A 23351-nucleotide genomic window follows, 5' to 3' on the forward strand; every position below is an offset into this window, starting at 1 on the left:
AGGGGCATTAGAAGGACTTAAGGTATAATAGATCGTTTTATGATTGATGGGGAATTTAGGGCTCAGTAGATAGGGGCGGCTCAGTGACGCAGTGGTAGAGTTGTTGCCTTACAGCGCCAGAGACTCGGGTTCAATCCTGACCACAAGTGCCATCTGTAAGGTGTTTGCACGTTCTCCCTGTGACAGCGTGGGTATTTCTCCAGGTGCTCCGTGCCTGTATCGGCACTGTATCACTAAAGTCTAAAGAAGGTGTTCGGTGGCACAGAAGAGGTGTTGAGCTCAGAATAGATCAGCTATGATCATAAAGCACAAATTAGGCAGGTACATGGTTAAGAATGGTTTAGAGGGCTGTGGGCCAAACGCAGGCAGGTAGGATGAGTGTAGGATGGGGCATCTCGGTCAGCATGGACGAGTTGGGCAGAAGGGCCTTTATCCATACTGTATGACTCCAATTTTCTTTTTTAGGTGGAAAGATTGTCGTTGAATATTGTTTGTGATTTGTAGTATTCCATCAATTAGTTTACCCTGTAACCCAATATTCAAGACCCTGATATCATGTGACACTGTTACTGTTTAATTTTTCTTAATATATCATTTGGTTTGAAGCTTTGAACTTTCTCTTATTATCCACTTCTTGAATAGGGGCATTTCTAATAAATTGTGTATTTATATCCCATCATTAACGGCTCTGCAAAAGTATTCTGCTTTACATTGGTTGAAGGACATGCTAAGCCACAAGAGAGGCGAGTTGAGAATCATATATTGAGGGAGTTTTATTGCAACCATTCATGTACAATGTTGTAGTTTTATTGGAACAAGAAAACAATGCTACATGCCATATATTGTCGAAACAAGGAATTGCAGATGCTGGTTTATACCGAAGATAGACACAAAGTGCTGGTGGAGCTCAGCGGGTCAGGCAGCATCTCTGGAGGAAAAGGATAAGTGATGTTTCAGATGGGGACCTGAAACGTCATCCATCCCTTTTCTCCCGAGATGCTGCTATACCCGCTGAGTTACTGAAGCACTTTGTGTCCATCCACATGGCACATTATTTACTCTCCACCACACATGCCTGTGTCTGAACTAACTACTCTTTATCAATGTTCCTTAAATTTAGATAGCTGCCCCATTTATTCGTAACTACACACTCATGGAGTCGCTGACTCTAAGTGCAGATGGGAAGTGACCCAGGTTTTATTCCGATTCCCTGCGCAACTCGTAGTGAAGAGGTTACGTGGTGTGGTGTTTGTCCAAGCTTGAATGTAATTATGTACAGTAATTGTAATCTAGTACTGTCTTTTTGCGGACTGGATAGCACGCAACCAAAGAGCTTTTCACTGTACCTCAGTACATGTGACAATAAATGGTCATTAACATAATGACATTAACATAATGGTCACAAAATCAGATGAGAAGCTTTATATATATTCTTTGGTTAGTGACACACCTAACTCCCCAAATTCTCACCACTATCTACAACCACAAATCAGGGTTACATTCCACTTGCGATCATCACATAAGATCATCAATGTTATCCAGCACAAAGTGTATCTGTACAATGTGGATGGTTTGATTGTAATCATGAATACTTTTTCCTCTGACTGGATAGCATGCAACAAAAACTTTTCACTGTACCTCTCGGCACATGTGACAATAATAAACTAAACTAAATTAAACAGATGTAAAGGGGGTGACCCCTATTAGCTATTGAATGATGGCTGTTCCTAGCAGTGTGTGAAACTACACACAATGCCAGAAGATCAATCCTGTTGCAGTACAAAGGTATTTCCTTGCAATATAGCCAATCATAGCTCTAATGGATTCTCCCAATGACCATGGTGAATCTCATCTGCCTAACGCAACAATGCAATTTTCAAATTCAGCTTTTTGTTTCTGAACAGGGATGTTCTGAAGGTGTCCAAGAATATGCAAAAGGAACGAGAAAGTCTGTTAAGACAGCTAGAGCTGCTCAGGTACTGATTGGGATTTATTACTTTGACAGCTATACTGCGGAAAGTTGATATTTTTAGTAACTAAAAGAACATTTACTATGATTAAAGGATAATATCATTAGAAAATGCATTTGATAATATTTTAAGCCCCTCACTTACGTGCTGATTTTCCAATATTTTATTTTATTCCTGATACACTTTAATGACGCAAAAGGGGACCATTTGGCCCATCGGGTCCATGCTGGCTCCCAAAGGTGAAATTTCTTTAGCTCGATCCCCATCTCCTTATTTCCCCTCATTCCTGCAATATGCTGAAAATTAAAAGAAAACGTGTGAGTTTCTAAGTTAATTGGCTCCAAGTGTGTGAGGAGTGGATGCGCAAGTGGGATATCATAGAACTAGTGTGAACACGTGTTCAATGGTCAGCATGGACTTGATGGGCCGAAGAAAAATGGCAGGAGCTGAAAAACTTGGATAAAAACAAAAAAACGTTGGAGACACTCAACAGGTCAGGCAGCATCCAGCGTCTGTGGAAAAAACAATTAGAGTTAACATATCAGGTCAAGGACCAGCAATTCCTCCAATGTATCATTTTTTTAGGTTGACAAAAATGCTGGAGAAACTCAGCGGGTGAGGCAGCATCTATGGAGCGAAGGAAACGGGCAACGTTTCGGTCGAAACCCTTCTTCAGTCATTTCTTTTACTTGCCCTTCAAAACCCTTTTTTTCTTTTTGTCCTTAATCTTCACTGAGGGCGAGAATTTAGACTTTATTTTAGACTTTAGATATACAACGTGGAAACGGTCACTTTGGCGACCAACAAGCACCACGTACACTACACTATCCTACACACTAGGGATGATTTATTATTTTACCAAAGCCAATTAACTTACAAACCTTTATGTCTTTGGAGTGTGTAACATTGAAATTGGGATTTTACTCCACACTGTCACATCTGGTGTGAAGTAACTGTTGGGGATTCATTGGTGTCTTAACCCAGTGGGATTGTGTTGTTGGGGAGGGAGGTGTGCAGTCCTATGAAACATGGGTGATTGTTGATCAAAAATCCATTTTCATCTTTAAATCAGGGACATGAACAGGAAGCTTCGAGATGAGAAGGATGCCCATGAAGCCAAGAAGCTGGTTAGTCTCAAAAAGCAACCTGTAGTGCCCGACTATAGCAATTATTGTTGTTGCTGCTGCTGCTGCTGCCGCCAGCGCTTGGACCCGCACACCGTTCCCTGGGGCCGCTGTAAACCATAACTGCCAAGCTCTATACCTTATCGAGTGTATCATTTTTACTGGGAGGAAAGAGTGTGCTGGATTAAAGCCAATTAGGTTGCATGTTGCTGGCTATTTTCAGAGAGGGACGCAAAATAAGTTTGTCAGCCTTAACACAACGGAGCACCTGCCCTGAGGAAAGATGTGAGGTCAGCTTCATTTACACAAACGCAAGCAAAATATTTGCACTTTGTTAATGCAAGATTAGTGTCTCCTTAGATATTTCCTCAAAAGGAAAAGAGCGGAATGAAATGTCTAATGGGCTATTTTGATCGTGACAAATTCAATTTGTTTCATGAAGCTCTGTTTGTTCCATTGACTAATTTTATTCAATGCTGCAACTTTCAAATCTGTTTTGTGTGTGCGTGAGTGTGTGAGAGAGTGTGTATTTGTTCTAAAAGGGAAATGTCGTTCTCTTTACTGCATTCAATATGTGGAAGGTCACAATACCCAAATGGTTACAAGATGTTAATTATTGTTTTGCTATGTTTTCATCATGTCTCAGCATTTAAGCAGCTAATTGATTCAAAAAGATTTATAGGTCACTGAAGGGCAAAACATTGCTACTTATTTGAAATGTGTTTATACAGTACATGGGAGTTTTAATTTTTAGGTAAGTGTCTTTTTTTTCAAACCAAGCCTGACAAATATTGCTGCTGTCATGAGGAAGGATATGATTATATAATCACTCAGAAAGTAAGCCCTGCAGTTGTTCATCCTTGTCGAACAATTTGAAAAACAAAACATCATTAAAACGTGTTTGTATTTTTGGTCACCTGTAAAGGCCCTGGATATCTTCTGGATGTTTTACTTTGTTCAATCCAATTACTGTAGCTCCTAAACTTGAGAAACTTTTCCGTCCTTTCCAGCCCTCAAGGTGTTTTCACCATAACATGGAGCCTGGAGGTTTGTGAGTTGAGCATATCGTATCTGTGATGACCACTTGATCTTTGCACACTACTGGGTAAAACTGTAGAGACAGGATGCACTTATTAGAGTTATAGTCATACAGTGTGGAAACAGGCTCTTTGGCTCAACTTGCCCACGCCGACCAACATGTCCCATCTACACTAGTCCCACCTGCCTGCATTTGGCCCGTATCTCTCTAAACCTATCCTATCCATGTACCTGTCTAATTGTTTATTAAACATTGCAAAGTCCCTGCCTCGACTATCTCCTCTGGCAGTTCATTCCATACACCCATACCCTTTGTGTGAAAAATGCCCCTCAGATTCCTATTATTTACTGGGGGCGCCGTCCTGTATGGTATGGCTGCCCAGCCTGTAGCTGTCCGTTTTTTCTCTCTTTTTTTTATTTTTAGTTAGTTGAGTTTTTTGTTCTGGAGTTCTAGCCTTTTTTATGTGGGGGGAGGAGGGGGGGAAGGGGGAAACTGCTTTTCTAGGGTCCCTACTTGGTCGGAAGTGCAGCTTTTCTCCGGGCTGCACCGTCGACCCATCCTCGCGGCCTACCAGCGGCCCTGGAGCGGCGTTTCCTGTTGGGGACCGCCCAGAACCTCGGCGGCGGCACAGCGCTGGAGCGCTATCGCGGAGCGGCGATGCCTTGCCTGGGTCGCCGCGCTGGAACTCCGGTGAGCTGAGACCGCCGATAAAAATATCGCGGAGCTGCGGGTCTGAGGAGCGGCCAGCTGCGGGCGGCGGCGCTGACTTTAACATCGGGAGTCTGGGATCTCTCAGCGAGATCACCAGTTGTGGAGCTCCATCCGGCGCGGCATTGTTGGCTTCGGAAGCCGCGGCCTCCAGTACGGAAGCGGCCGTTCCAGGGGTCCCATGCCGCTATGAGGATTCTCCCGACGCCGGAGCACCATCACCCGGTGAGAACGGCCTGGAACATCGGGCCTCCGTGGAGGCAACTGTGGAGGCCTCAATAGGCCCGACTATGGGTGAACTGGGGATGGGGACTGGACATTGTGCCTTCCCTCATAATGGGAACCATTGTGGGGGGATGTTTTATGTTTAAAATTTATTTATTACTGTTATGTCTGTATTCTTTCTTTATGTGCTGCATGGCAAGAAGCATTTCACTACATCTAGGTGTATGTGACCAATAAAATAACCTTTGAATCTATTAAATCCTTCGCCCTTCACCTTAAGACTTTGTCCTCTGGTTCTCGATTCTAGATCAGCTTTGCTCCAACTGCATGGTAGAATCAAGTCAAAGGGTTGTACTGAAGACTACCACAGTTGAGGTGAAGACTACCACAGGGCACACAGTTACCCCGAAGATGCTCTTCTGGAGTGTTGAGTTTACAATGGTTATTAATCAAAGCAAGGGCGGCACAGTGCAGCAGCAGTAGAGTTGATGCCTTAGCACCAGAGACCTGGGTTCGATTCTGACTATGGGTGCTGGCTGTAAAGAGTTTGTACATTCTCCCCGTAACTGTGTGGGGTTGCTCCCGATTAATCAGTTTCCTCCCACACTCCAAAAACGTACAGGTTTGTAGGTTAGTTGGCTTCGGTGAAATATTGTAACATAGAAGAGGGGATTAGTTCCACATAGGGCCAACTGAAGGATCTGTTGTAAACATGGGATTTAGACTTATCGTATGCTAATCCAATGCTGCACTCAAAGCCTTGCAGTCTTAGAGATTAGCGAATAGTGGAAGGCCTGGATAGAGTGGACGTGGAGAGGATTTCCACGAGTGGGAAAGTCTAGTACCAGAGGCCATAGCCTCAGAATTAAAGAATGTACTTTTAGAAAAAAGATGAGGAGGAATTTCTTTCGTCAGAGGGTGTTGAATCATTTTCATAGATTGCTGTGGAGGCCAAGTCAATGGATATTTTTAAGGTGGAGATTGATAGGTTCTTGATCAGTACGGGTGTCAGGAGTTATGGGGAGAAGGCAGGAGAATGGGGTTGAGAGGGAAAGAATAGATCAGCCATGATTAAATGGCGGGGTAGAATTGACAAATACATAGATGGGTATCTGATGTGCAAAATCTACAAAATCCATGTACCAGGATGAGGAACATTTCTTATTCTGTAACTTTTATTTTGCCACCTGTCATGTGCCTTAGAGTTAATGAGAGGGAGTGGAGCTAATGAAAGTGTTGGGCCTTCAAAGTATCAGGATGTAGGCTGATTTTTACATGAATGTATGTAGCAATATTCACAAGCTTTGATTCAATCAATTATAATTCTTGCACTTTTAAATTGAGGAAGAACAATTGTTCCTATGATTTTAATATGAAGCAAAGATTAATTTACTTTCGTTTAATTTAGTTTTGTCATGGGTACTGAGGTACAGTGGAAATGTATGGGTTCCAAAGAAAATACTATACATGATTACAATCAAGCTGTCCACAGTGCACAGATAAAGAAGATATAGGGTACATCTTTTAGTGCAAGATAAAGCTTGATAGTCTGATTAAAGATAATTCAAATGTCTCCAAAGAGGTACTATAGATGCGAGGTCAGGACTGTACTCTAGCTCAGGGGTTCCCAACCTTTTTCGTCCCGTTTACCCCTGACAATGACAATGTTATTTCACTTATTTATGAACAACTAATAATGAACAGATACTGGTATATCAGAACCAAACACAGTCAGTCAATGAGAAAAAATATGTACAAATCTAGAATCAACAAATTTACCTTCTGGGTAGGCGAAATTCATCCCCTGGGGGTAAATTTACCCCAGGTTGGGAACCCTTGCTCGAGATGATTATAGTTTTGTGAAGAATTTAGGGGGATTTCGAGGGTATTAGTTAATAAAAACTTCTATAAGTAATATTTTTTAATATTGGATTTGTCCGTGTTTCCCATTGCTGGAAGTTTTGGAAGGAGCCAATGCCACTAATCATTCCCCACTCATTCAATGCTTTTATGTTCTTTGAAAGTAGTTGGAATGCAAATATTGTATTTGTTCATCTTTTGTGCTCCTTTAGTTATAGTTCTGCATTCATTTATTTTCTTTCATTAAAAATATTGTTCAACAAGTAAAATATCCTTCCTGGTCCCCTCTCCACTAAGATGGAGACGGAAGGATGTGAAAATTTGTTCCTCACAGCTTTGGAACTGGAGATGTAAGCTCATTTGGTGAAATAAGTCATATACTCTTCTGAATTTTGGGTGGAAAATTTAGAAATAATGTGCTGATTTTACAGTATTTTACAGATTACAATTCATTAGACATTTGTATTAAAGTTGCTTTGTTAACCTTCATGGTGTGTATAGGTTCTTAGGTCAAATGTGACTGAGTGGATCATCCACAAAACACTATTTAATTGGACAATATGGATTGTGGGAGAGAAATTGTCATACTAATGACACCATTCTTTATTGGTGAATTGATAATTTCCCTTCAAAGTGCTTCTCTTATGTATAACAACTTAAAATATGTCTTTGAATCGTATCCCGTTTAGCCACCAACAACCTCAATTGCTGTTTGGATGAGTAAAAGAGAAGTTTGTTACTCTATCATTTGCTCTTTTCTCCTTAAACATTAAAATTGCTATAGTTTACAGCACTGAAAAACACTTCTTTCCCAAGGTCAGCTTTAATTGTTGAATTGTTGCCATGTTGGGCCTGAAGAATTTCATGTGCGTTTGTTCCTTACCATTAGTTTCAGCCAGGAATAACTTGGATAGACAAAAGGACACAAATTGCTGGAGTAACTCAGTAGGCCAGGCAGCATCTCTGGGGAACTTGGATCCATCTAATTTTCCACCTAGAACTCCATCTGTCAAGGACATGCCTGTGCATATTATACAGACTCCAATGGACCAAAAATCTGTCTATCTTGGCTTTGAATGTATTCACTGATTTAGTCTCTCCAGATGCCCATGTTAAGGATTGCCAAATAATTCTAGAGATCGTCTGACTGAAATGAAGATCCTTCTCATTTGCCTTTCAATGTGGTGATCCCTGATTCTGAAACTATGCCCCTACTTCCATTTTGCAGATAGGGCAATTTACTTTTCTCGGCATCCACCCTCTTGAACTCCCGCAGAATCGTTTCATCTGTCTTGGAGTCATACAGAATGGAAAAAGGCTATTCAACCCACCCAGTCCATGCTAGCTGCTAGACACCCATCTGTATTATTACGTCTTACACCATCCAGTGGACAGCAGAGTGGTGCAACTCACAAAGTCAACTTGTTCGACCTTTTCACGTGCCAACTTCTTCACCCCAGGAATCAACTTTGTGAGCAATTTTTGGTACCATATCTGAAGAAGGATGTGCTGGCTCTGGAGAGGGTCCAGAGGAGGTTTACAAGAATGATCCCAGGAATGAGTAGGTTAACCTATGATGAGCGTTTGTCGGCACTGGGCCTGACTCGCTGGAGTTTAGAAAAATGAGAGGGGTACAGAATACAGAATAGTGAAAGGCTTGGATAGAGTGAATGTGGAGAGGATGTTTCCATTAGTGAGAGAGTCTTGGACAAGAGATCATAGCCTTAGAATTGTAAAACGTTGTAAACACTGCCCAGTCCATCATCGTCTCTGACCTCCCTACCATCGAGGGGATCTACCACAGTCGCTGCCTCAAAAAGGCTGCCAGCATCATCAAGGACCCACACCATCCTGGCCACACACTCATCAGGTGGAAGGTACAAGAGCCTGAAATCTGCAACAACCAGGTTCAGGAATAGCTGCTTCCCCACAGCCATCAGACTATTAAACTCAACTCAAACAAAATCTGAACTTTAATTAGCCTACTGCACTTTATATGTTTATTTATTTGTGTGTATATATATATATTCAATGGTATATGGACACACTGATCTGTTCTGCATTATTTATGCCTGCAATATTCTGTTGTGCTGAAAGCAAAGCAATAATTTGATTGTCCTATCTGGGACACATGACAATAAACTCTTGAATCTTGAAGAATTAAAGGATGTTCTTTTAGGAAGAAGATGAGGAGAAATTTATTTAGTTGGAGGGTAGTGAATCTTTGGAATTATTTGCCACAGAAGGCTGTGGAGGCCACGTCAGTGGATATTTTTAAGGCAGAGATAGATATATTTTTGATTAGTACAGGTGTCAGAGATTATGGGGAGAAGGCAGGAGAATGGGCTTAGATGAGGGAGAGATAGATAAACCATGATTGAATGATGCAGACTTGATGGGCAAAATGGCCTAATTCTACTCCTATCACTTATGACATGATCTGATGAACAAAATAAACCTTTCCTAAACTCAGCACAAACAAATCCCTCCTTAAATAAAGAGATCAAAATTGAACACAACACTTCAGGTGTGGTACCAATTAATATCCTGTAGTGTTGCAGGAAGATCGCCTTTGTACTCCGCCTCTTTTGCAGTTACGACCGAGGTTTGCATTTTTAATTGTTGCTGACCTTCTGTGTTTCATATATGAATACACCCAGCTTCCTCTGTACATCAGTGTGCTGTACTCTCCTCTCTTTTCCTGTTCCTGTGCTGTTCTACATTGTATGTTCAAATGTTCTGGTTTTTTATTGTGCTTCCCAAAGTCGTTAACTTCATATTTCTTCACATTATATTCTGCCAAACCATTGCCGACTCTTTAAACTTTTCATATTCCCTTTTCAGACATTTCATGTCCTCCTCTTGTTTCTCCATTTCATTGTAGAGACAATCAGCATGGACATGAGCCATGTAGCCCACAGTTCATGTTGACCATCAACCACACATTCATACTAATACCACATTATTTTCCCCACAATCCCGTTAATTCCCCCCCAGGATCTACCACTCATCACATGGGGGAATTTACAGTGGCTAATGAACCTATCAAGATTAAGGGAGGAAGCCCGAGCACCTAGAGGAAACTCACATGAACGTTGTGCAAACTCCACACAGACAGCATCTGAGGTTTGGGTCAGACCCGGGTCACTGGTGCTTTGAGGCAGCAGCTCAACCAGCTGTGCCACTGTGCCGTCCACATTGCCACCTATGATTGTGTGGTGAGTAAACACATAGTTGTTTAAATCATTTACAGTCCAGTTATTTAAATCATTGACATTAATTGTGAATAGATGAGGCTCCAGCAGTAATCCCAGCAGAACTCCATTAATTCCATTTGACAAATTGAACGTAATCCATTTATTCCAAATCTGTGTTTTCTTTTCTTTGTCCAACATTGGTGTACACGCATTTAGTGCCCCAATACCACCACCTCTTTCCTGGAACAGGCACGATACAAGTAGTTTAAAATATTATAGCCCAATAGGCAGTCACATGAACGTTGTGCAAACTCCACACAGTAGTGAAATAATTAATTCTGCAGCTTAAGATGATGAAAATAAGTATTAGTTGCATAGTATACAAGCTAGAATGTTCTAAATTTACAAACAACCATGCATAGTGGCACAGCTGGTAGATCTGCTGCCTCGTAGAGTCAGAGACCCGGGTTTAATCCTGACCATGGGTGCTGTCTGTGTGGAGTTTCTTCCTGTGACCATGTGAGTTTCTTCTGGGTGCTCTGGTTTCATCCAACAAATGTGCAGGAATGAATTGCAGATGCTGATTTATACCGAAGACAGACACAAAATGTTGGAGTAATTCAGCGGGTCATGCAGTATCTCTAGAGAAAAGGAGGAACACTTCTTCCAAAAATGTGAAACAATAGACAATATGTGCAGGAGCAGGCCATTTGGCCCTTCGAGCCAGCACCGCCTTTCAATGTGATCATGGCTGATCATCCAAATCAGTACCCCGTTCCTGCCTTCTTCCCATATCCCTTGACTCCGCTATCTTAAAGAGCTCCATCTAACTCTCTCTTGAAAGTATCAAGAGAGAGTTCAAGGCCTCCACCGCCCTCTGAGGCAGAGAATTCCACAGACCCTCTGTGTGAAAAAGTATTTCCTCATCTCCGTTCTAAATGGCTTACCCCTTATTCTTAAATTGTGGCCCCTGGTTCTGTTTGTAGGTTAATTGGCCTCTATAAATTGCTCGTAGTATGTAAGGAGTGGATGCGAAAGTGGGATAACATAGAACTAGTTTAAACTGGTGATCGATGGTCGGCATGGATTTGGTGGGCAGAAGGGCCTGTTTCTATGCTGTATTTCTAAATTAAACATGTTTAAACCTTCATGGGTTATCTTTCAATTGATTAAAATGCCAAGTCATTTCAAAGGTCTGCATAATATGTATGAAAAATTTTATGAAGGGTTTGTAAATTTTTTTTTGTTAAATTATTTGAGGTAAACTTCAAGTAAGCTGATCTTTGATAATAAAGATATTTGATGCAAACAAACTTTGCAATATTTGTTTTAATTTGTGCCATATGAAGCGGATTTTCCATATGGTGCTGTTTTGAATAATATCTTGCTAACAAGAGCAATTGCATTTATATACCAACAGTAATGCAGTAAAATGTCCAAAAGTGCTTCCCCTGAGTGCTATCAAGCCCAGTTTAATCTGAGCACTTGTTATATGGGGAACAAATCTGATTTTAATCAAGGAATCTAACAATGAAATCATGTCTAACCTGAGCTAAGTTATAGATGGGAATTTATTTAAATATAGCAATTTTCCAAGTTTAGTAAGTAGCTTTGTCTGTTTTCCTTACCATTTAAGTTAGTGATTGGCACTGTTGTACACAGCACACTGGAACATGTTCTAAACTGTGCTTTCAACAGAAAAGGGTTCCTGTAAGCTGTGCAGACCAGAACACTACCTGCACTACATCAAGGGTACTTAGGAAAGCATTACAAGCAGGGAGTATACCAGATGACAGACACAAAAAGCAGGTGTAACTCAGCGGGGCAGGCAGCCTCTCTGGAGAAAAGGAATAGGTGATGTTTGGGGTCGAGACTCTTCTTCAGACTCAGGGTATAACAGATGATAGGTAAGATAACAGACAGAAAATTGCAGAGTTACTAATGTTAATCTAACAGATCATGCAAACAGCATTTTGGTCAAAACCAAGCACGTGTGACTTCTTGAGAAGTGACAGGCAGATTACATGTTGCGAATGGTCAATAATTTCTAAGAGTGCACAATAAATTTGTGTGGATTGAAAAACCGAATGCAGTAGAAACTCTTTGCCTTGTAGATTATAGTATAATTCACTTAAAATCAAACTGCGACTCTCCATGCCCTGTTTTTGAAATGGATTCAATCTCTCCACCCATCACTGTTGCTTTGTGCAGATTTTTCATCAGCATTTTAGAGTTTGTGTTTCATTGAAAGTTTTTTACCCTGTCGCTTCCCAGGTTTGTTGTCCGTCCTCCGTTGGTGGCCAGTGTTGCATTGTGATCCTGCCCACTCTTAACCATACTGATGTCATTTGGTGAACTTCGTTCAAAGCCATTCTTTTTAACAAGAAACACAGCACTTTTCAAAACAATTATGTTCCCAAATGGGGCCAGATTTGCTTACAGAGTAATGTATAACCAATCAAACCAAAATTGTTGAAATAAAATGGTAGTTTCAACCTGGTTTTGTCATATAGTGATCACAGCTGGTCACTATTTAAAGGCTGTACGTTTTCATGTAGTGAGCACAGCTGGTCACTATTTACTGACTGTAAGCCTTCACATAGTGACCATAGCTGGTCATTATGTAAAGACTGTGAATCTTCATGTAGTGATGAGCAGACATGAAGGCTCGTAGCCTTTTCTTGGCTACGATCCTTCATATCGCTGTAACTTTCTGAGGTCCAGCAGCACTCTCATCTGTGTTTGTCAGGGAGATTTGAAAGAGTAGGTTTGTGTTATGCTATGTTCCACTATCAATCGATAAACTGTGGTAAAGGCAGAACTTAATCTCTGGATACAATGTAAAGCATTTTTATTAACATTTACTCTTCCCATTCCTCAGCTTCGAGCGGGCAAATTCTGATTTGTGGTCTTCCATCATCCCAGCAAAAATGCAGTTGCTTTCACATATTGCGGACACAGAGACTGAAATAGGATTGTCCTTTGCAATGTGCCCATCAGTTGGAAGTCTAACTGTGTGAGCGAAGAAGGAATGGTTGCCTCGTGTGCCAGCCAAGCAGAGGGAACCCTTTCTCGCGTGCTCCTGCCGTTGTTTGATGAACAGCCCGGCTTCATGACGGCAAACATTTTCGAAACACCATGAACACTTTTTTAACGGGAGTTATTTAGCCATGTTTCCGGGCAGATTGTTCAGGATCCTTTCTGCCCCTTTTAAATGATGTAACGTAACCTATAGGCCAAAAATATTTTATTGCAATAAGTTATGTAAAACGAGTGTGATGTAAGTGAACCTTTCACACAGAGAGAAGATTTGAGTTATTGAGGTTATTGGGACATTTTGCTTTGTGAATGCATTGTTGATTGTTGGGAATGTTTATTGTTATTTCCTCATCCTCCTCAAACTCATGTGAATTAATTGTTCTGACCATTTTGATTTTCAGAGATCTCCCAGAAAAAAAACACTGTTGAAGAGAGGTTCAGTGATAGGCAATTACCTGGTGGAAGACAAACCAGTCAAACGGTTAGACCCGTGTCAATGCAATTTAAGTGCATGCAATGTGTTGTGAGATCTCCTTTTAGTGCGGGCACTTTGTTCTTCATTTGTTCACGATACTGAGTGCAATGTTTGTGCAATCACCTGTGACCTGATCCTTTCAATGTGGAAGTATGTTGCGTCCTTAAGACTTCCTCTTTACAGAGCCAGCTAGTCAAGTTGTGAGAATTGTAAAATGCTTTACAGGGATATTCCACCTGATACAGGAGAGAATATTTGTTCTCCCTAATATCAGCCACTACATAACTACAGAGCCTCTCCAGTAAGCCGCCTCTGGAAATGTTTAGATTTAGTTTAGTTTATAGTCACGTATACCGAGGTACAGTGAAAAGCGTTTTGTTGCGTGCTAACCAGTCAGCAGTAAGACAATACATGATTACAATCGATCCATTTACAGTGTATAGGTTCATGATGATGGCACAATGGGCTAAGTGTTCGGCTGGCAACCGGAAGGTAGCCGGTTCGAATCCCGCTTGGAGTGCATACTGTCGTTGTGTCCTTGGGCAAGACACTTCACCCACCTTTGCCTGTGTGTGAATGTGTGTGAATGTGTGTGAGTGATTGGTGGTGGTCGGAGGGGCCGTAGGTGCAGAATGGCAGCCACGCTTCCGTCAGTCTGCCCCAGGGCAGCTGTGGCTACAGAAGTAGCTTACCACCACCGAGTGTGACTGAGGAGTGAATGAATAATGCGATGTAAAGCGCCTTGAGTATTAGAAAGGCGCTATATAAATCCCATCCATTATTATTATTATTATGATAAGGGAATAACGTTTAATGCAAGGTAAAGCCAGCAAAGTCCGATCAAGGGCAGTCTGCGGATATAGACACATTTAATGTGAATCCAAACAGAGGGCTCCAAGCAGCACTGCTGTTGAGATGAAATGCCAAGGGAAGGAAATTTAACCTCAGCTGCCTCATCCGCTGAGTTTCTCCAGCATTTTTGTCTACGTTTGATTTTCTAGCATCTGCAGTTCCTTCTTAAAGATAATCTTGATGGTAGATTGTGAAATAATACAGCACTCCAAGAAACTCTTTCGTACAGAGATAGCTAATAAGAGATCCACCTTCCAAAGAAACTATGTCTCACCTGCATAGGACATTGGTTTAAGGTGAAGGAGGGAAGATTTAAAAGGAATCTGAGGGATAACTTTTTCACACAAAGGGTGTATGGAACAAGATACCAGAGTAGGTAGTTGAGGTAGACACTATTGCAACATTTGAGAAACAATTAGACAGGGACATAGATAGGACAGATTTAGATGGATATGGGCCAAATGCAGGCAGGTAGGACTCATGTTATATATAACCATATAACATGAGTCCTACCTGCCTGCATTTGGCCCATATCCATCTAAATCTGTTATTTTCCTCATGAGTTGTTAAGATTAATAATGTGCACTAATTGTAAAATCTTGACAACGTGAGGAAAACCATTTTGGCCTTTGACTCAATCTCCCTAGATAATCTTCCTTATAACTCTCTATCTCATTTGAAAAAATGTCTAATTGTACAGCCTTCGCGGTATTTTCATGGGAGTAGATATCACCATTATTTGGTGGAACATAAGTGCATTCTTCCCCACTAAATTGCCTAATGTTAATTTTAAAATCCTGTCCATCTTTCTTGACTTACTCCATCAGATAGAATATTTTGTCTACCTCAAACATTTCAAGGAGATTAATCAGGCTTAATGTAACTTGCACAAAGTCTTGCCAAGCTTCTCTGATGAAGTTCATTTTTTGCTCGGGTAGTTAGTCATACTGTCCTTTGGAAAAGGGAGGAACATGTCAGAAATGTACAGTAAGAGAACTGAGAGGATAGTTACATTTGCAGGAAAGACATCAGAATTTAGTACTAGGCTTTAGTACTAGGCTGTTACAATTCACACTTGACCTCAGATGTATTGTTCTGAATCTAGACCAAATCAGTTTGGATTAGAGATTAAGAGAACGACCCCGATCCGAAAAGTCACCCATCACTTTTCTCCAGAGGTGCTGCCTGACCCGCTGAGTTGCTCCAGTACTTTATGTCTATCTTTGGTATAAACTAGCATCTGCAGTTCTATCTTTGTTTAAGAAGGAACTGCTGAATAGGGGTCCAAAAGAAGTCTGAAGAAGGGTCAGGAGTCTGAAGAAGGGTTTCGGCCTGAAACGTTGCCTATTTCCTTCGCTCCATAGATGCTGCCGCACCCGCTGAGTTTCTCCAGCGCTTTTGTCTATCTGCAGTTCTACCTTTCTGGATTAGAGTTTCCTCAGGTTATCGTATCTGGGAGCCCAAAGTAAAATTGGAATGGGAATCAGTCTATTTAATTTGGCATGAACCTGCTCGAAATCAGCAAAGAAATCACATTCGGCATAAACCTGCTTGAAAACAGCAAATAATATTACATTCACTTGGCATTCTTGCTCCAAGCAGAATTAAGGGTGATTGGTGTAGGTTGCAGGAGCTCTGGGGCTCATTCTTGATGTATGTGACTTCATGGAGACTTGATGAAATTCTATTCTCCAGCATAAAATTCTGATTACAGGTTAATCCCGACAAATAGTGACTGCTTCTGAGTTTGACATCCTTACACTGCAATGTTATCCAGAGTTCACAGACTCTGTCAGAACAGATTTGATGGTCTCTCATTCTGCCATTGCAGTTTCAATGAAACCCATGAAAATGCTAAAATTTTCCATCGGAATGTTCTTGTTTATAGTACTTGTGAATGACTGCCAGATGTCTCACTTTGATTTATAAACTGAACCGAAGCTTGATTTATCCATTTCTCCAATGATTGTAAGATGGATTCTCTACATGGATCTTTTTCCACTTTCAAAATAACACCAAATAGTTATCTTGCTAGTGTGGCGGTTCCTGGGGAGTAGGCCACTCCCTGGTTCATCCTCCTCGGCACTTCCGGGGGCGGCTCCCAGCTGCGAAGATAAGAGCAGGGATTGTTGGCGCGAGACCAGTCTTCAGTCTCTCACTGAAGCGGAGAGTAGTGTGCTGTGCTCATTAAAGATTCTACAGAATTTGCCTGGCTCCTCGCCTTCATTGCGGGCTCTCCCACGCACTCGAAACACTAGGACATTCACCGTTTCTTGGGACACAGAATAACATGGAGATACAATATGGTGGCGCTGCGGTAGAGTTGTTGCTTCACAGCGCCAAAGGCTTGAGTTAGATCCTGACTCCCTGTGACCGCATGGGTTTTCTTCAGGTGCTCCGGTTTCCTTCCACATTCCATAGACGTGCAGGTTTGTAGGTTAATTGTCCTTAGCAGGTAGGATAGAACTAGTGTATAGGTGATCGCTGGTCAGCACGACTCGGTGGGCCGATGGGCCTGTTTCCATGCTGTATCTCCGAACCAAACCAAACTGAACTAAACAACATGGAAACAGACTATTTGGCCCATTTTGTCTGTGCCAACCCCTCCTTATCATTACCCCGATCCTACATTATTCCACATTCTGATATATGTATTTTTGTGCCACACTGCACCTAGGCACGAGGCCAAATTTTGCAAAATCAATCCTGCAGTCCAAATGAATAATAATTTAATAATAACTACGCATATGGCATTAAAAAATAACTGATGGATCAGGGACTACTTTCAAGGTCCCCAGATTTTTTTTTACCCGACAGAATTGATATTCAAAACATTCTCCATCTTTAAGAAAATCTCTGATTCTGGCTCTGGAATTTTGCTCTTTGCCATTTTCATGGGAAACACAATGCTCCGTTTGAAATAAATAGGACGGCCTTTAGGTAACATATCAAACTATAATTTCTGGGGGAAACGTACACGACCAGACTCGGGGACAGCTTCTTCCCCTCTGTATCAGACATCTGAATGGTCCCTCCATAAGCTAGGGTACTGTCCTGATTTTTCAATCTACCTCATTGCAGACATTGGAGTTTTTCTCAGCAACTGTTCTGCTGCAACGCTGTTGAAACTATATCCTAAAATCTGGTATTTTCTCCTTGCTCTATATTTTGTACTAGTGTTTGGCTTCATTGTAAACACGTGTGGTATTACCTGATCAGATTGGGTCGCACGCAAACAAAAACTTTTCATTCTACCTCGGTATATGTGACATTAATAAACCTAAACCTTAATCTAAACTTACTCCCAAGGAATTTATTTATAAGCCAGATCATGTTTCCATTAACATAATTGCAGCACTGTATCATGTTTGATTGAGTAACTGAAAATAATAGAACCTGCAAATGTTGAAAATCTGAAACCAAAACAGAAAATGCTGGCGGCTCTCAACAGGTCAGGCTCCATCTGTGGAGAGGGAAACAGAGTTATTGTTTCAGATTGAAAATTCCATGTCACATTGATTGCATAATTCCTGATTGCATAACCCCATTGTTGTTGCCTAAAGGGCCTGTCCCACTATGGCGACCTAATATGCGAGTTTAGAAGAGTTTGCGCTCGCCACAAACTCGCAGCATGGTCGATACGTGGTCCTAGGAGGGCACTGGAACTCTCCTTCATGCTCGAGGGAAGTTCCCGCATACTTGCAGCCTCAGTTTGGTCGAGGAAAAATTTTCAGCATGCTGAAAATTTTTCCGCAAGCAAAAATTGGTCGGCATGTTTCTTTTGAACTCATAATGCAGTGGAGTGGGGTTGCCATGTAGTTATAGACAGTCGAGGTAGCCGAAGGCAATCTCCTTTGCTGACCGGGCATTTTAATTGGCTCATTGGAGTTTTCAGAACCAAGGAAAACCGACCGGTAGTGTTAAATGCCCGCTAAACTTCATGAAAAGTTGTCTGGCTTCTTAGAAGTGTCTCCACTCCTTCGCCCCCCTTCACTCCCCTTCCCTCCCCTTCTCCCCCTCCCTGCTCTCTAAAGGACTTACCGTTCCCTGTGCCAGCCGTCTTTTACCTTCCTGTTCATCGCGGGTGTGAATTTCAGACAGTGCTCCCCCGCTTTCCCTGGACTAGAGAAAATAGGATTAAGGTGAAGAGGGTAATTTTCATTAGGAACATAAGGGGCAACTGTTTTACACATAGGGTAGAAGGTATCTGGAACAAGCTGCCAGAGGAGATAGTTAAGACAGATACTATCATGTTTAAAAAACATTAGGACAGGTACATGGATAGGATAGGTTTAGAGGGATATGGGCCAAATGTAGGCAGGTGGGATTAGTGTAGATGGGACATGCTGGTCGGTGTGGGCAAGTTCAACTGAAGGGGCTGTTTTCACGCTGTTTGACTATGAGCTGCTTAGTTATGGGGCAATTTTTACTAGGTTTGGCCATTGGAAACCTGATGGGACTGAATATGATACTAGGTTTGCATCCAGCCACATTGATTTGGATGATATTAGATGTTTTGGCAAGTGAATTGGGTTGAGATTGTGCACTGTTTTACATGCATGTAATAACTTCAGATGAAGCTGATACTCAAAATGATCATTGGTTGGTTCTGATTTTTCCTGTGTTCGTTTTTGTATTTGTGACAAATGGATTCTTGCGCAGGCTGTGCAGTCCCACGTCTGTAGAGGACGATGGGCTGCCAGATGAGGATGCAGACTGTGGGGTGGCTGGACTACCCGCACTGTCCTCCGGAGAGGAAGATGAAGTCCCACTCTCACCCAGAGGCCAGCCAATTGGCACTGAAACAATGGTGAGTATGACCAGTCCTGCTACACAGGTTGATCACTCTTCCTCCAGTTATTGATCATGAGGTTGCTCGAGACAATGGACCTCCCTGTTTGAGCTTCTGCATAATCAAAGAATCACTATACAGTTAACCCTCACTGTATGGACTAAGGGGGAGGAGGGTTGAGGGCCATTCAACCCATCATGTCTATGCCACCTCACAGCAATCCCATTCCTCCACTAATTGTTCCTGAAACCTACTCTCTCTACAATCCCATCAATTCTACTGCCCACCTACACCTACATTGGGGACAATGTGCAGTTGAAACCTAACCTATGAACCTGTACACCTTTAGGATATGAGAGGAAACTGAGGGGAGCACCCAGACAAAACCCATGCAGCCATTGGGAGAATGTTGAGTATAGAAGTTGGGAGGACATGTTGCAGTTGTACAAGACGTTGGTGAGACCGTATTTAGAATATAGTGTTCAGTTCTGGGCACTGTGTTATAGGAAAGATATTGTCAAGCTTGAAAGGGTTCAGAAAAGATTTACGAGGATGTTGCCAGGACTAGAGGATGTGAGCTATAGGGAGAAATTGAGTAGGCTGGGTGTTTATTCCATGGAGCGCAGGAGGATGAGGGGTGATCTATAGAGGTGTACAAAATCATTAGAGGAACAGATCGGGTAGATGCACAGTCTCTTGCCCAGAGTAGGGGAATCGAGGACCAGAGGACATAGGTTGAAGGTGAAAGGGAAAAGATTTAATAGGAATCTGAGGGGTAACTTTTTCACAGAAAGGGTGGTGGGTGTATGGAATAAGCTGCCAGAGGAGGTAGTTGGGGCTGGGACTATTCCGTGGTTTAAGAAACAGTTAGACAGGTACATGGATAGGACAGGTTTGGAGGCATATGGACTAAGTGCAGGCAAGTGGGACTAGTGTAGCTGGGACATTGTTGACCAGTGTGGGCAAGTTGGGCCGAAGGACCTGTTTTGACTGTATCACCATGACTCTATGACTCATTCCCAAGACCTTGAATGGTGCTTTAACCAGTTTATCGTTCCTGATACCAATACGTTCAGATCTCTTTGTTCCAAAATTCCCTTTGAATTGCATCGATTATATTACATTTTCTTTCCTCCTTCCTCTAATCCATCACTTTACATGTCTTAGCATTAAATGTCATCAGCCACGGATCTTCTTGTTCCACTAGCTTGACGTAGCTCATGCACTCAGTCAATATTCACCTCTGCCCACTGTACATCCAAGTTTTGTGTCATCTTCAAACTACAAGGTTTCTTCTGCAACCAAGTCCACACAATGAAATTAGAAATCTCCTATGGGGAGAAGGGAAGAACCAATTCAGTTGATTGGGAGCATTTGATTTCACAGAATGTATTGTGCTTATTTTTTCAGGTATGTTTATGGGCTTACATATCATGTTTGGTAAATGTTAAATCAGATTATCTGGTTCATGATTATGCATAAACAGTGCAATTAAACAAATGGAATTATTGTGTGTTATTAAGCAATGGATACTTGTCTTGGAGGTTCTCTTGCTTGTTCTGTTCCTATCTACTTGTTAGAGACTGTGATGTGCATCTAATGTTACCATGTCATTCCCTCACAATTGGCAGTGGTATGACAATACTTTACTGAACTGTATGCAAAAAAACAACCTCACTGTACACCTGTACACGTGATAATAAAGAACCATTGAATATGACATGCAGTGTTTAGATTCAATAAACACAATAAAATATGATCTAGGTTTACTTTTCATTTTCCTTTGATTAGTTGAGATTGATTCAAATGTCTTTATAAAATCACATCTTTGTTAAAATTATTATTCTTCCAGTGTTTTTATATATTTTTTCATGAGCTTCCATTTATGGTCAGATTGTGAATTAACATTTGCTCTATCCTGCCCATCCCACGTCACCTCTGCTTTCTCCCCCCTCCATCCATATCAATCCCTGGCCCCTTCCTGTATCTCCACACCATAGTTTATGCTAACCCTCACTTCAGAGTTATACAATATAGAAACAGGTTCTTTGGCTCAACTTATCCATGATGACCAACATGACCCATCTACACTTGTCCCATCTGCCTGCGTTTGGCCCATATCCCTCTAAACCTATCCTATCCATGTACCTGTCTATATGTTTCTTAAACATTGTAATAATACATGTCAAATACCTCCTCCAGCAGCAAGTTCCAAACACCCACCACTCTTTGTGTAGAAGGAAAAGTTGGCCCCTGGATTCCTATTAAATCTCCACCCCTCACCTTAAACCTATGTTCTCTGATTCTCTCTCTCCCCCTCTCCCCCCCCCCCCCTCCCCCCTCTGCCCCCCTCAATCCTGACCTCGGGTGCTGTCTGTGTTGAGTTTGCACGTTCTCACTGTGACCATGTGGGTTTCCTTTGGGTGCTCTGGTTTCCCTGCACATCCAAAAGATGTGCAATGTGGAGGATGGAACTGAAGATGCTGGTTAATACTGAACCCGGACACAAAATGCTGGAGTAAATCAGTGGGTCAGGCGGCATTTCTGGAGAAAAAGGATGGGTGCTGTTTCGGGTCGGGACTGTTCTTCACACTGAAGAAGAGAGTATTGGTGGTTGAAGGCCAATCCTCTCAGCCCAAGAACATCAGTGCAGGAGATCTCCAAGGCAATGCTCCATCAACTGCCATGCCTTCACTGTGACAAAGTGGGGATATTTAGTGATGATTGCACAGCAGTTAGTTCCATTCACGATATTTCTGATAATGAATCGGGCTGTGTTAATGTGAAGCAGCAGCCTGAGAACGTCCAGCAGTGGACTGAGACGAGGCAGGGTATCTTAATACCATGTATACGGGGCAAATTGATTCTCCACACCAGTTTGTCTATAACCATTTCTCATTCAATACTGTTGCCACCATTTCCTGTTACATCCTTAGAGTTGCCATTGACAACACATAGACACAAGGAACCGCAGGTACTGGTTTATAAAAAAAGACGCAAAATGCTGGAGTAACACAGCGATCAGGAGAACATGGATATTTCAGAACGGGACCCTTCTTTAGACTGATTGTAATAGCCAGGTTGGAAGAGAGATGGAAGTGGGACAAAGCCTGGCAAGGGATACAGGTGATGGGGGGTTTTGGCAGATGCGTGGACAAAGGCCTACAATGGGAAGAAGACAAAGCTGTGAAATAATGAGAGAAGATGCATGAAATGTGTAGTCAGAGGAATGGATATTAGTGGAAGGGGAAAAGTAGTAGTTGGTTAGTTACCTAAATTTGGAGAATTCAATGTTCACATCATTGGATTGTAAGTTACCCAAGTGGAATATGAGATGCTGTTCCTCCAGTTTGCATGTGGCCTTGCTCTGGCAACGGAGGAAGTCCAAAACAGAAAAGTTGGTATGGGAAGGGGAGTTAAAATGGTTAGCAATCAGGAGATCCAGCAGGCCTTGGCAGACCAAGCGCGTTTTTGTTGAACCGGACGCTTAGACTATGCTTGGTCACCATGATGTAAAGAAGGCCACTTCAGGAGCACAAATGTTTATGTTTATGCAGTAGATGAGGTTAGAGGAGGAGACACGTTTACCAGAGCAGGTCAGAGCATGGCTCATGTTATGACTCCCCAAAGTTGTATCATCATCTAAGGAACATATTTGAATGTGATAATATGCTCTTTATATACCTACACGAGAGCAACTCTGGCTCCCAGGTGGAAGACAGTCACTTTTACTGGCACCCAATAAATATGCAAACATTCACTCCTATCATCATCTGCACCGGGCACCTATTCCCAAATGCCTTGCAGCAACTTGTAGCACCGTGACAGCGTTCCCCAAACCACACACAAGGACAAGAAGATCGGGGATCAGAAGAGGACCACTAAGATCCTATTTCAATCATGCACCACCCTAGAGTCACACAGAGGTACAGCACATAAACTGGCCATTCAGCCCATCGAGCCCATGCCGACCGTCAGCCACCTATTTACATTAATCCCTCCACTGGTCAAATCCAGTTTAAATGTCCCCATATTCCCATTAACTCGACCCATATTCTCCCACTCTCCCA

The 23351-nt window shown here is 42.1% G+C and overlaps 1 protein-coding gene across 1 annotated transcript in view; it reads left to right on the plus strand.

Moving 5' to 3' along the window:
• Window positions 1-23351, plus strand: part of LOC116984793 (EF-hand calcium-binding domain-containing protein 4A-like) — a 123938-nt gene that overhangs the window by 72566 nt on the left and 28021 nt on the right. The window contains exons 9-12 of the mRNA XM_033039171.1: window positions 1905-1976; window positions 3043-3097; window positions 13564-13643; window positions 19152-19299. Of these exons, the coding sequence (XP_032895062.1) occupies window positions 1905-1976; window positions 3043-3097; window positions 13564-13643; window positions 19152-19299 (355 nt within the window). The remainder of the gene's footprint in view (window positions 1-1904; window positions 1977-3042; window positions 3098-13563; window positions 13644-19151; window positions 19300-23351) is intronic.

The sequence above is a fragment of the Amblyraja radiata genome, chromosome 20 (assembly GCF_010909765.2).
Source record: "Amblyraja radiata isolate CabotCenter1 chromosome 20, sAmbRad1.1.pri, whole genome shotgun sequence".
NCBI lineage: Eukaryota > Metazoa > Chordata > Chondrichthyes > Rajiformes > Rajidae > Amblyraja > Amblyraja radiata.